The sequence below is a fragment of the Eupeodes corollae genome, chromosome 1 (genome assembly GCF_945859685.1).
Source record: "Eupeodes corollae chromosome 1, idEupCoro1.1, whole genome shotgun sequence".
NCBI classification, from domain to species: Eukaryota; Metazoa; Arthropoda; class Insecta; order Diptera; family Syrphidae; genus Eupeodes; species Eupeodes corollae.
The window spans coordinates 311020859-311033015 of NC_079147.1; the positions used below are offsets into that span (position 1 = coordinate 311020859).

Below are 12157 nucleotides of genomic sequence, written 5' to 3' on the forward strand. Positions count from 1 at the left end.
CATTATATTTTTAAGAACTGATGAATTTAAGTAAAGTTTGCCAAACCGCTTTCGTTCCAAAATTCGATAATTATAAATAAAAAGAATACTACATAATTAATAACTATTATTTTTTATTATTAAAAGTGTCAAGGTTCAAATGTTTGATTACATATGATACACTTTTTATAGAGTGCAAATGTCTCTATTTACTTCCAAGTTTTTTCCCTATTGTTTAGCTATATTTTGTTTAAGTTTTAACTTTTATTATAAAAATGATTTATTTTGTAAGCAAACTTCCTTGCACAGAAATTTTAACTCATATACATATAAGACATACATAAATAGAATAGAATATAATTTAACGATTTGTAATATCCTCTTATTTCAAGCAAAATAAAAATCTATTTTATGATAAATTGAAGTATTTAGCATCAATGTTTTGACAGAAATCTACAAGTTTCTTAAAGCCTTGAATACTTTGTGCTAACTTATTATTTGGGAGTGTTGTTGTTAGTATTGTGAAAAGATGGCCAAAGATAATTGCATCTAATTCTGTAGGCTCATCTCCGAAAAAGAAAGGCCCAGTACTTTCTTCTAGTTTGCTTGTAAGAGTTTCACAACACTTAACAACTTTTTCTAGAACTTCTTCCAAATTCATGTCGCTCCATTGGTATACTTTGAGTTGTTTCAAAACATGCCTTCGTTTTTTAAAGTTCTGGATTGTGTTCAGGGGCCATGGGAAGACACATCCATTGCGTGGCTGTGTAACGGTTCTGTAAACCTCGTTATCCAAAAACGAAATGTATAATTCAGCGTTGGTGAAAATATTTTCCACTAGAGACACGTAAGAACGCAAATCATATTTTTCATCTTCGTTAAGCCATTGTCCAATGGCAGCTTCTTTTTGTTCAACGAAATTTACAATAGGTTCGAATTCGGCTACGATAAATGCTCCAACTTTTATGAACGGCAGCTTTGTCATTCGGCCTCCGGGTGACATGAATTCGGCGTTGGCGCTAGATCGTACTGTAAAGGGCATGTTGCACATTCTTAAATAAGCTTTAACTGCAAGACAACTTGCATTTTCGGCTAAAAGGATTTGCTCCACTTCGTAGGGCTGATACAGAACTGCATCATCAGGCCAAGGCTCACTGGCAATTTTTTCTTCAGTCTTAAACTGTTTAATGTACGTCGAAGTGGTCATAGTTGATACCTTGATTTCTGGAAGAATAATTCAATACAAATGATTTTATTTTCAGTATATTTTGAATTTTTACTACTAGCACACCTTATTAGAACAACTTTTTTTAACTTTATAACGTAATCACTAATCAGATGGCGAGCTATTGACAGTTGCTTTGACTACGTTCAACGTCAATAAATAAATAGAACGTTGAACGCATTCAGATCTGAGATGAGAATGGGATGTACTTAGAGGTGTACTTTATAAGGTGTTTTTCTTCATAAGCTCAGAGGCAAAAACAGTTAATTCATAAAGTAATTCAAGTATGCGTGACGTTTCAACTCAAAGCTCATTAATTAATTCTATGTATGTCATAGCTAGCTCTTATTAAAAAATAAATAAACAAACGAAGCACTCTAATGGCTCTGAGCAAAAAAAGAAACATATGTAGATAGTTTTTGACAGCTCAGTTCTCTCCTCTGAGCTAAAGAAGAAAAAACGCATATAAGGGAAAGTTACACTCGGAAAAATTTTGTATCTTACAAGATTTTATAACAAAATTTTTGGTACGAAACATTTTTGATGTTCGTGAGACTTAGAAAAATATTTAAGTGTCTGCGACCTGTTTTATGAACATAAATGGATACTTATTCTACGCTGAATATCGAAGCAAATGGTCAACTTTTTCTCTCTTTGAGTGGTTTTTAAAGAATATTTCAATATTTTTTCTGGTAAACAGACCATGAACCATGGCCTTACTAAATAATAAATATAAAAAATATGATTGGCTTAATCTAACTACAAAAGTAGTTGAAATTTCCCCTCCGATGTAGTGTAAAAAAACGTCTCCAAAGTTAGAAGAGAATGATTTTGACGTTTCAGAATCGGCTCAACTTTCCATTACCGCAGCACGAATTTCGACTCGCGGTTTTTTTTATTCGATAGATATGTGCAAATAAATAATAACTATAGCAATTTTAGAGCGAGGAAACATTTATTTCTATTTTTAATTAATTTTTAAAGTTAACTTTTTTCCATACAAAACACTCAAAAATGGTTGTTTTCGACATTTCTTTCCTGTTTTTTGTTCAGTGTTTTTTTTTTCTTGGTAATTTCTTTTATTTTAGTGCTCAAATGGAAAAGTACTTTGCATATACCCAAACTCACACCCACCCCAAATCCTATAGTGACCCCAAGCAGGGGGGTTGCAGGGGGGCAGCATGCCCCCCCTTACATACCTAGCTGTTAGTACGCCGTGCTATCAATTAAAAAAACTTGTTTTAGGCTCAAAAAATGCAATACAAAAAAAGTAGGGTTAAGTCCGAAAAAGAAAATATTTTTTTTTATGACTTAAAGTTGTTTCCTCGCCCTAAAGCCTAGTACATACTTCCTCGTGAAGTGAACGTTCGCCAGTGGAGAAAGTGAACTTTTGACATTGCTCACTGGTACACACTTGTGAGTACACGTTGTGAACATGAACAAACCAAATGTCAAAGCTTCACCAACAGTTCCCGTACATTTTGCACGTGAATTGCCCGTGAACGAAAACTCTCCACTTTGTTCTCCACTCAGCTTCACGAGCAAGTTCTCGGGTGAACCAAAAACTGAAATTTGTATGGGTTCACGAGATGGTTCACAAGTATGTACTAGGCTTAATATTTAAAACATGTTCTATTGAGACCCCTACCTAACTGTACAAAAAAAATCAGAAGGAAATTCGTGCTGCGGTAATGGAAAGTCGCCCCTATAAATCATTCAAATTGTGTCTTAAATTTGATTTTATTTAAAACACAAAAGATAAGTTAAAGTTATCAAATGAAAAATATTTCTTATTTTATATATTTGCATATGTCAATAATATGACAGTTGCAGATTGACTAGTTTTGCATTCCACGTAGCCACTAGCTTTGTGAATGCGACCATTGATTGACCACCTTAGGCACAAGAATGCGCCCATGCAAAGCCTTTAATAAACTTGCTGTCAAGAACGAAAACCTATTCTTTTGTATTCTGCGTCATACTTTTGTAAATTGTGAGAAACATTTTATTAAAAAGAAGGTAATTAAACTGAAAATTCCGTAGGTAAGTAAAATGCATACAGTAAATAAGGAAACAAATTTTTCTTAAGACAATTATATCTCAAGTAGAAATTTTAGTTGGAAATTTATTTGTTTCTTGAACATACGCCTCTTTTTGGAAAATATCGAGTAAACGCCCAGCAATGGATTTCGGTGATGATTTTGAAACCAAAGAAGTTGACCCAGCAGCAGATTTTCTGGCTAGGGAACAAAGTGCTTTAGCTGGATTGGAAGACGAAGTCTTGCCACCTGCACAAGACACTTTACTTCAAGACAATGTTAATGGAGGTATCGGTCTTGAATCGTCAACTGGAAGCTTCGAAATCATTCAAAATGTGGGAGAACCTAATGAATCAGCTTCCCAGCCGTCTGTAGCTCGAGTAGAACCGGAAAAAATTCGCAAGTGGCGTGAAGAACAAAAGACTCGCTTGGAAGAAAAAGACCGAGAGGAAGAACAAAAGAAGGAAGAGCTTCGACTCCAGGCAAAAGTTGAGCTGGAAGATTGGCTGAGGCAAACTGAGGAATCAATTGCCAAAACAAAGGCAGCAAGTCGTGGAGCCGAAAAACAAGATTCTTTCGAAAATGGGGATATAGAACCAGGAACCGAATGGGAACGTATTGCAAAGCTTTGCGATTTCAACCCAAAGTCGAACAAATCTGGTAAAGATGTCTCCCGGATGCGGTCAATTTATCTACATCTTAAACAAAATCCCATTCAAACGCAGAAAAACATTTAAAATGGAAAATATATAAAGTTTAAACATTAATCAAAATAAAATGAAATTTAACTGATTCTTCATAGTTCAAAATTATTTGAATAACATGCATATTGTAGATATGTACTTGAGCAATAAAGCATTTTTATTTTAGAATTGATCAAGAAATTAATCCATTAATTTTCAGTTTTGAGGCAACATATTGCATGATAAAAAACGAACACGATATCTGCCATTTACTTGTACTAACTTCAAGGACGTAAAGGTTGTCAAAAATACATAAAGTTGAAGTTACAATAGGACTTTTTTAGCATGTTGTATATTTTGTTTTGAGATCACTCATTAAACAAAATCTAAAAAGAAAAACTCAGTAATGTCAATGATGCATTGAACTTTGTAAAATAATAAGCATTTTAGAATTTTTGTAAGGTAAAGGTTGTCAAAAATATATAAATTTGAAGTTACAATAGGACTTTTTTAGCATGTTGTATATTTTGTTTTGAGATCACTCATTAAACAAAATCTAAAAAGAAAAACTCAGTAATGTCAAAGATGCATTGAACTTTGTAAAATAATAAGCATTTTAGAATTTTTGTTTAGGTATTCATATTAATTTCTTGTAGGCGATTCATTATGACATTTCTACGTTTTATTTCAGTCCCACTGGTTTTTTTCCAAAATTTCTAAATCTCTTCCAAACTTTCCCCAATTTTCTTTTTTTAATTATCAAGTGAGAGGGAGATATAAATATTATTTTTTAGATGCTAAAACAGGTCCCCCAAAGAAGTCCAATCTCTTATACTACTATATACAAAACTAAATAAAATACTGATTTCATACTTTATTATTTATTACAATAAGTACATATATTCTAAAATTCTACAATAATTTCGTAAACAGCATTAAAGGGAAACTCTATAGGCAGGTAAGATAGTTTACCTATCTCTTGCAGCTAATTCTAAATCTAAAGTGTTTAAATTGAATTCTCGGTTTACAGATGTTCATTTGTAAGTGTGTAGGTATGTCACAATTTGTTTGCGTTATGCTTATGTCAGAAATAGCGTGGCATTATTCTCTTCCAAGCAACAAGCAAGCAGCTGGTCGTTGAAGTCATTTTTAATTTGTTCAAAAAATATTAGGCAACGTTTATGACAGCGGTAGTAAATAGTTAGTTTTTAAATTTTGTTAAGTTTTGGTGTTATTACAAATTATTACAATACAGTAATGTGTGAGAGAACTGATCATTTATCATGGGAAGATTACTTTATGGCGACATCAATTCTCACATCACAACGAAGTAAGGATCCAGTCACACAGGTTGGTGCCTGTATTGTTGACAAAGACAATCTCATATTAGCAGTAGGTTATAATGGCCTCCCACGGAATTGCAAAGACAACGAATTTCCCTGGTGTAAGGACAAGCAAAATCCTTATAATGATAAAAGTATGTACGTAGTACACGCTGAAGCCAATGCAATATTGAATAAAAACAGCGCAAATTTACAAGGATCTCGATTGTATACGACACTTTTTCCTTGCAACGAATGCACAAAGATTATTATTCAGTCTGGAATCAAGGAAGTAATCTACATATCTGACAAACATGGCGGAAAGCCTAGTTATCATGCTTCTAAAAGAATGCTTGACGCAGTGGGTATAACATATAGACGATATGTACCAAAGAAAAAGAAAATAGTTTTAGATTTTGATAATTTTATTCAGGACGAAGCAATTGATTTAAGGTAAGGTCTTGATAAAACGCCACTTAACTATACTTACTTCAATTATTCTCTTTATTTAAGCAAACTAGAAATAACCGAATAATTGAACCAAACAACCACAAATAAATTGTTGAGTAATGTACAACTGAATTTCGTAGAAGGATCTTAAGGAAACTTGTGAAGAGCAGTGTGTATTTTAATTAATTGCAGATTTCTTAACTCAGAAATTGTGATTTGTCATGTATTTAAATCATTTGTAATTTACTTAAGCCAATCTTTTTATCCCGAAACGAGGTAAACACAGACAAAACAATTGTATTTAGTTTTAACTTTCCCCTCAATAAACAATGGCAACTGTCTTCCTATACCTACATATATATTAATTCAATAGGATGAGGGAAAAATAGTCTTTTTGTCAAGCGAATCTATAAAAATTGTGTAATTTGTTTCTTATGTAAAAAATAAATATCGGGGAAATATTCAGCATATTGACCTCTTTTTGCTATTTTATGACATTTTCAATAATAAGAAAAATAAACTATTGCATTTAACATGGTGTTTGGAAAACTTTTTGATGGAGACTGTATAGAATTCTGATTTGGTAAGTCAACACCATGAGAGGATATCTACATACATTTAAGGGCAAATTCAAGAAGCAAGGCAAACATATTTATCTCGTAGAAGCAAGGAAGCCCATTCTCATCTCAGAGGCTTATCAAATAGTGAATGGACGTATTAAACTGGATGTTACTAGGTACTGATAAGAACTCCTTTCACTCGTATTGTTTGATTTTAACTATTTGGCATTTGGAGAAGTTTTAAAAACAATGGAAATGTATTTGAAAATCGATCTCACTCGTTTTCTTTCAAATATACTCCATTTTAAATAACAATTGATAACTTTTGATTTTGTTTCCACATAAATATTTATCAGCTGATTTTGCACTTGACTTGATAGAAAAGGATATTTTTCCTGGAAAACTTTCCAAAAACAGCTGGTGCAATTGGAAAGCAAATTTTTGACAGCTGGCCAATCAAAGACTTGTCAATTTTGTGTTGAACTTATCCAATGGGCACGTCCCGAGACATTGGAGTATCCATATTTTTTGTAAGGCCGATGTCACAAACTTACCATAAAATGGAATTTTTGTACGGCGCTTACAAAATGTTCTGCAAGGACTGTCTGTTAAGGACACGAACAAAATTAAATTAAGAAAACTTGAATTTGTATAGAGAAATCAATTCTTCACTTATTTAAGTATACACGAATTTATTAAAAGAAATTAAGAAAATTTGAATTTTTATTTGATTTCTTTAGTATAATTTGTTCAAAGTTTTAATATTTTGACAACATCCCAAAATTTAAAATATATAACATTTTAAGGGTAAAAATACACAACTGTACATTTTTTGAAGATATTTATTTTCTATTTGCTATTTTGTAATTCAAAGATATTCTATTAAAATACGGATTTTTTGAGCCCACTCCTATTTTGTGTTTGAACGGTTTAAAATTGTCTGCTAAAATAAGTCTTAGTTAGTCCATATGCAAAAACATAATTAATTTGGTATAAGAAGATCAATATTTAAGCCTACTTAAAATAGATAAAATAACATTTGGCAGACAAAATCTAAACAAAACAAATATTAATTTTTGTTGCGTTATGACCTTAAGGAAGTTAATAAGTTATTAGAAACAGAAACAAATTCTGCTTCTTGAATTTAAAGAAATTCACTTTTATGATATAATGTCTATAAGAAGGGTTACAATAATTGATTGATCATTTTTTAAACTTTATTCTATTAAATGTTGCGTGTTGAAAGTTGTTTAAGTATTACAAGTAAAAGCTTTAACCTGCTTTTTATTCTTCTAGGAACAAGGAATTAAAAATGGAAAACTACCTTAATATGTTATTCTTCTTTTACTATTTCATGTAGGTTTAGGACTGTTCAATACATAATTAATTTTGTAGAGTGAAAACTTAACAACAGCTGATATTCTGACATAATTTTACTGTTATACCAATTTTTTAAGAACGTATAAGGGCATTTCCATAGTATTTTTAACTTTCATGTTACCACAGTATATTAAGCCTTAGAAATGAAATTGGCACTTTCTAAGTGGATAGATTTTCGTGTCATGACTTATTTCAATTATATAACCTACTTTTGACTTGATTGGATTAAAATTTTTAATTAAAATTAATAAAAAATAGGCTTAAATATTTCAAATTTCAAGCGTACCAGATGCAAATTTATTAAGTTTTATAAACAAAAAACATTTCAACGACCTTTGGCCCAACTTAACATCATTAATTTATAATTATTTATAATATACACTGATAGAAAAACCTCAAAAGAAAGGTGTGCTACCATTTAAAAAAATAGTACAAAGCAATTAAATTAGAGTACCTCCGTTTTTACAAATAATAAAATCTGATCTTTTTCTCTATATAACTTTCTCAACGATCGATTCTGGTAGTATTTTAAAGGCTTAAATTATTCTCTATCAATCAATAAATCAATTAAAATTTAATTGGATCATGTGCCTCTATTTAAAAATAAATAATGTCATTTTAAAGTTTAAAATTGAAAACGTGATTGGTATAAAATATGTGGTTTTTTCAGCGGCACACCTATCGATAAGATCTTACAGAAAAATAAATGATTGTGAATGATAATTTTACGAATAATCAATAGTAAGAAAAAGCCGTTGATCGAAATTTTTAAGTTTCAAAGTTTGTACGACAGTACAAAATCAAATTTTTGTATGAAATGAGGGTTTTCCATTGAATGCACACATCTCCACTGCACTGCACAGAACTGAAGATATTTATTAACGATGTTTCAAAATGAATCACGCAAGTATTTTCTTGTTATTTAGATGATAAACAACCAAGAAAATGCTTGTTTATAGATGTGCCTCAAAATAAAAAAAAAAATATTTCAATTGTTGAAAATGAAAGATTCTGTGGAAATGCCTATAAATGAAACTCTCTAACATAGTTCAGCTCAGGTGAATTTTTTTTGAGTAAGTGTACAAGTACAAGTACCCGTGACATGATGGTTAGTGCGTAGGACTGTTGTCCTAGAGGTCTTGGGTTCAGTTCCTGCCTGTGCAACAGGTGTTTTTCGTGGTAGTGCCTCTTGCGAGGGATTGACAAATTCTAAAAGCTGCCGGAGAAAGCATGCAAACTGTAGGTCCCATTAATTCCTGAAATCACTCGCACACAGGAAATGTTACGAGTTCTAAGTCACTAGGGCCTAGTTTTTTACCGACTGTTGCGACCCCTACTTATTTTTTTTTAAAGCAAACCACTGTATAAATTACATTTCTATTCCTAGGATCCTCAAACACATATACTCCTTGAAGGACATACAAAGTTTTCAAAAATGAAGACACTAGTTATCCGCACAAATATTTTAATGGATATTTTACTATTGGAACGCGAGGAATTGTTTTTAATAAAAAAAAGTATTTTACCGGTATAGTATATTTTTCTATTTTCCGTACAGAAATTCTATTTCAATTAATTTATATCAAAAAATTAAACGAATAGTTCCACTGATTTGTGTTTCAATGTGTGCAATCACTAAGCAAGTGACAACCTAATCAAGTTATTCTGATTGGCTACATGCAACTACAAAATTAGCTTACATTTTTGCACTAAGGATAAATTATATGCTGATTGTGAAATGTCAAAATCAGTGTCCATCAGCTTTGAAGGCGACATTTGCATTGAGTTCTTTTTTTTGAAGCAAACAAATTTTCACATGAAATAGTATATGTACATATGTGTATGAATTAATTTTGTTACTTATATAATAAACCAACTTCAAATAGAAATTAAATTAATTTAATTATGTAAGTTTTTGTATTCATGGGTTGCGGGATAAAAGTATTACCTGAACTTTCAAGTTTGTAGATCCTCTCACATATGTATGTACATACATCCTTTAATAACAAACGTCATCTTGAGTGTGGTTACTATGTACACTATTATGTACTATATAAATCTATCTACTTCAATTGTTATCTAAAACTGGTTGCACTAGAAGCACGGAAAAACTAACCTTAATTTATAGAAATTATCAAAAATTTCATTGCTTTTGAAATAAAACTTATTTGGTAGGGCCTGAGCTACAAAAATGCATGTAAATATACATAATTGCCATAAATCATGGTAACATTTGAGTTTTCCAAATATATAAAGTACGATGATTAACATAAGAATTTTTTTTTTTGTTTAATCTACTGGTAGAAATATTTCTTGGTAAGCTACTATCACACTATTCGTTAGTATGGTCATGGTGTAGGTCATATGTAGGAATAAGTAAATTCTTAATATTTTAGTTTCTTTTCTAAAATAAACATGCGTGCTGAGAGAGATATGTCAAACCCAACATCCCTTGTACTCATCTTCTACTGATTTACTGAACAAACTGAATAACAAACGCGCAACACAGTAATTTCGAAATTAAAAGAAAGCTTTTCTATCAGAGAAATAGACTGTGGAGGTGCAAATTTCAATGCTAACTATTTAGTTTGCATCGTGCCGCCCGCTGTTTCTAAGGCAATCCGAAACTACAGTGTCGCAAACCGCAAACGAAATTCAAACGTATCATTTTCTTAATTAAATTAAATAGAGTGTATGTACATATTTGAATAACAAATTATTTTAGATGGTTTAAAATAAAAGTATTCAAATACCTTTGTTTCAAGTACACAACCTATAATATCTTAAATAAAATATATACTCGGCACAAAATTTGTACACCAAAATAATTTTGATCTGCTTTTGATTCTATTCAATAATAAATAATGATTTCTATTCAGTGATTTATTAAAAAAATGTATTTTTAGATTATTGTCCGAGAACTCGTTCGAAAGTATTGCCAACGAAAATGTGATTTAATATGAATAAAGTTTAATAGAATTATTCATATTGGTGGGATTGTTTTTAAACAATATCATCTACTTATTAGTGAACACATCAATGTATAAATATCCATATGTGAAATCAAAATATAACAGACAAAAAATATACATATATTGTTTGTTTAAAAAATCTTCAATTCAGAAGCTTTATAAAATTGAAATATTCTTATATATCAAAGTCCTTAGAAGTAGTGAAAAGTAGTTCATTAGTTTTTATATCGTATTGTAGATCTTTATAGATTTTAGTTATTCGGGTTTCAATGGATATACGTATGTACATATGCATGTTCTTAATTATTGAAACAAAACTTATACTCCTCGATTATCCTGTGTTTTATTTCGGCATCTTTTTGTTTTTAATTATTTTTTAATGGAATACATATACATATATATAACTACAATTTACATAAAGTTTGACTTGACATAAAAAAAAATAACAAACAATAAAGTACGATCGCCGAAAGCTATAATGTGTGACACGAAGTTACTCTACTTAAGTCCTAAAACAGCAACAAGATTTTAATGCCCATATACCGAATACAAAAGTTACACAAAGTTGGTCAAAGAAATTAAATGTTTAACAGAAAACTTAATTTTAACAATAAGTTAAGACGCAGTGAATGTGTTCTGCATTTAACATGCTATAATTAATGAAAATTGTGGTTTATATGCTAATTACGCACTTTTAGGATGATAAGTTATAACTCAAAAAATCACAAGTAAACTTTTTGTCAATTTAAACAAGTTTTGTTAGCTTCTACAACTATACTTGTTTATGCATAGTTATACTTATTACTTAATCATTCTTTTATCTTACAAAGGTAATGTGTGCCAGCATTTTTTTCCATCCGTAAATTAATGTTAATTTTCATTCAAGCAATACAGTATTATGTGCATATGCAAGTTCAGAAATGATTGTTCTTATTAGCATTACGAGAAAAAGATACTTATGTATATGTACATATTTCAGCTCTTTAAAATCAAAGTACGAATAAAATTTGTTTACGTTATTATTTTGTCATAAACATTGGGAATTGACATTTGTGCAAGTCAATAACAGGATAACGTTGTCGTTGTGCAGAGTGACGCTGTTTATTTTGAGTTAAATTCTTGTTTCTATAATAGATATTTAATAGCCACTTAGCTTAACCCCTTTTTGGCCGAATTATTAAATTATCTTATTCTAATTAATTAAAATGTTGTATTTTAATTATTATGTTCAATAAATGTTTTTTGTATCTGGGTTAACATATGAATATTGTAGCTTTATTATTATTATAATCAAGTTTTTAAAATTCTCAACCTGGATGAGATTGGAAATAGAAAATATTCCGGGATCTGCTAAGGGATACGGCTCTACTATATATTTATCTTAGTTATAATTTAATTTATTTTTGTTATTCGCTAATTCAGTACATTGTTTAAATTTTGTGGCGTATGTATCCTGTAAGTTGTAATTCAAAGGAATCATAACTTCATAAATAGTTATATTGGTAATATTTCCATATGGAATATAACTATATCCTATCTATTTGCTT

General features: G+C 30.5%; 4 protein-coding genes across 7 annotated transcripts in view; 3 read left to right on the top strand and 1 right to left on the bottom strand.

Annotated features, from left to right (window-relative positions):
- Positions 1 to 93: 93 nt before the first annotated feature.
- On the bottom strand, positions 94 to 6897 carry LOC129942998 (metaxin-2). 2 transcript variants are annotated; one of them, XM_056052197.1, is made up of 2 exons: positions 6813 to 6897; positions 94 to 1203 (listed from the first exon to the last, which is right to left on the bottom strand). In XM_056052197.1, the coding sequence occupies exon 2, from the start codon at positions 1184 to 1186 to the stop codon at positions 389 to 391; it is 798 nt and encodes a 265-aa protein (XP_055908172.1). In that variant the 5' UTR covers positions 1187 to 1203; positions 6813 to 6897; the 3' UTR covers positions 94 to 388. The 2 variants fall into 2 exon arrangements, with proteins under 2 accessions (XP_055908172.1, XP_055908171.1); XM_056052196.1 differs by lacking the exon at positions 6813 to 6897 and adding an exon at positions 1271 to 1371.
- On the top strand, positions 3098 to 4035 carry LOC129942999 (clathrin light chain). Of its 2 annotated transcripts, none has more exons than XM_056052198.1 (2): positions 3098 to 3247; positions 3313 to 4035. In XM_056052198.1, exon 2 carries the CDS (start codon positions 3387 to 3389, stop codon positions 3978 to 3980), a length of 594 nt encoding a protein of 197 aa, XP_055908173.1. In that variant the 5' UTR covers positions 3098 to 3247; positions 3313 to 3386; the 3' UTR covers positions 3981 to 4035. The 2 variants fall into 2 exon arrangements, with proteins under 2 accessions (XP_055908173.1, XP_055908174.1); XM_056052199.1 differs by having other exon boundaries at positions 3139 to 3247; positions 3322 to 4035.
- LOC129943000 (probable deoxycytidylate deaminase) lies at positions 4988 to 6185 on the top strand. Its single transcript, XM_056052200.1, has 3 exons — positions 4988 to 5126; positions 5182 to 5701; positions 5762 to 6185. The coding sequence occupies exons 1-3, from the start codon at positions 5108 to 5110 to the stop codon at positions 5781 to 5783; spliced, it is 561 nt and encodes a 186-aa protein (XP_055908175.1). The 5' UTR covers positions 4988 to 5107; the 3' UTR covers positions 5784 to 6185.
- A 3297-nt stretch (positions 6898 to 10194) lies between the features above and the next one.
- The window catches only part of LOC129943002 (adenylate cyclase type 2), a 26421-nt gene continuing 24458 nt past the window's right edge, over positions 10195 to 12157 (top strand). Inside the window, exon 1 of one of the 2 annotated variants that reach the window (XM_056052203.1) lies at positions 10195 to 10330. Coding sequence is in view for 1 of the 2 variants with exons in the window: in XM_056052202.1 (XP_055908177.1) it covers positions 11395 to 11440 (46 nt within the window). In the remaining variant the exon portion in view is untranslated. Of the gene's footprint in view, positions 10331 to 11379; positions 11441 to 12157 lie in introns of those variants that run through there. The other variant, XM_056052202.1, reaches the window with a different exon arrangement.

Coding starts and splice junctions, on each gene's coding strand:
- LOC129942998 (XM_056052197.1), bottom strand. CDS start 1,186: ATGACCACTTCGACGTACATTAAACAGTTTAAGACTGAAGAAAAAATT.
- LOC129942999 (XM_056052198.1), top strand. CDS start 3,387: ATGGATTTCGGTGATGATTTTGAAACCAAAGAAGTTGACCCAGCAGCA.
- LOC129943000 (XM_056052200.1), top strand. Junction 5,702..5,761: donor GACGAAGCAATTGATTTAAG/GTAAGGTCTTGA, acceptor TCTTTATTTAAG/CAAACTAGAAATAACCGAAT.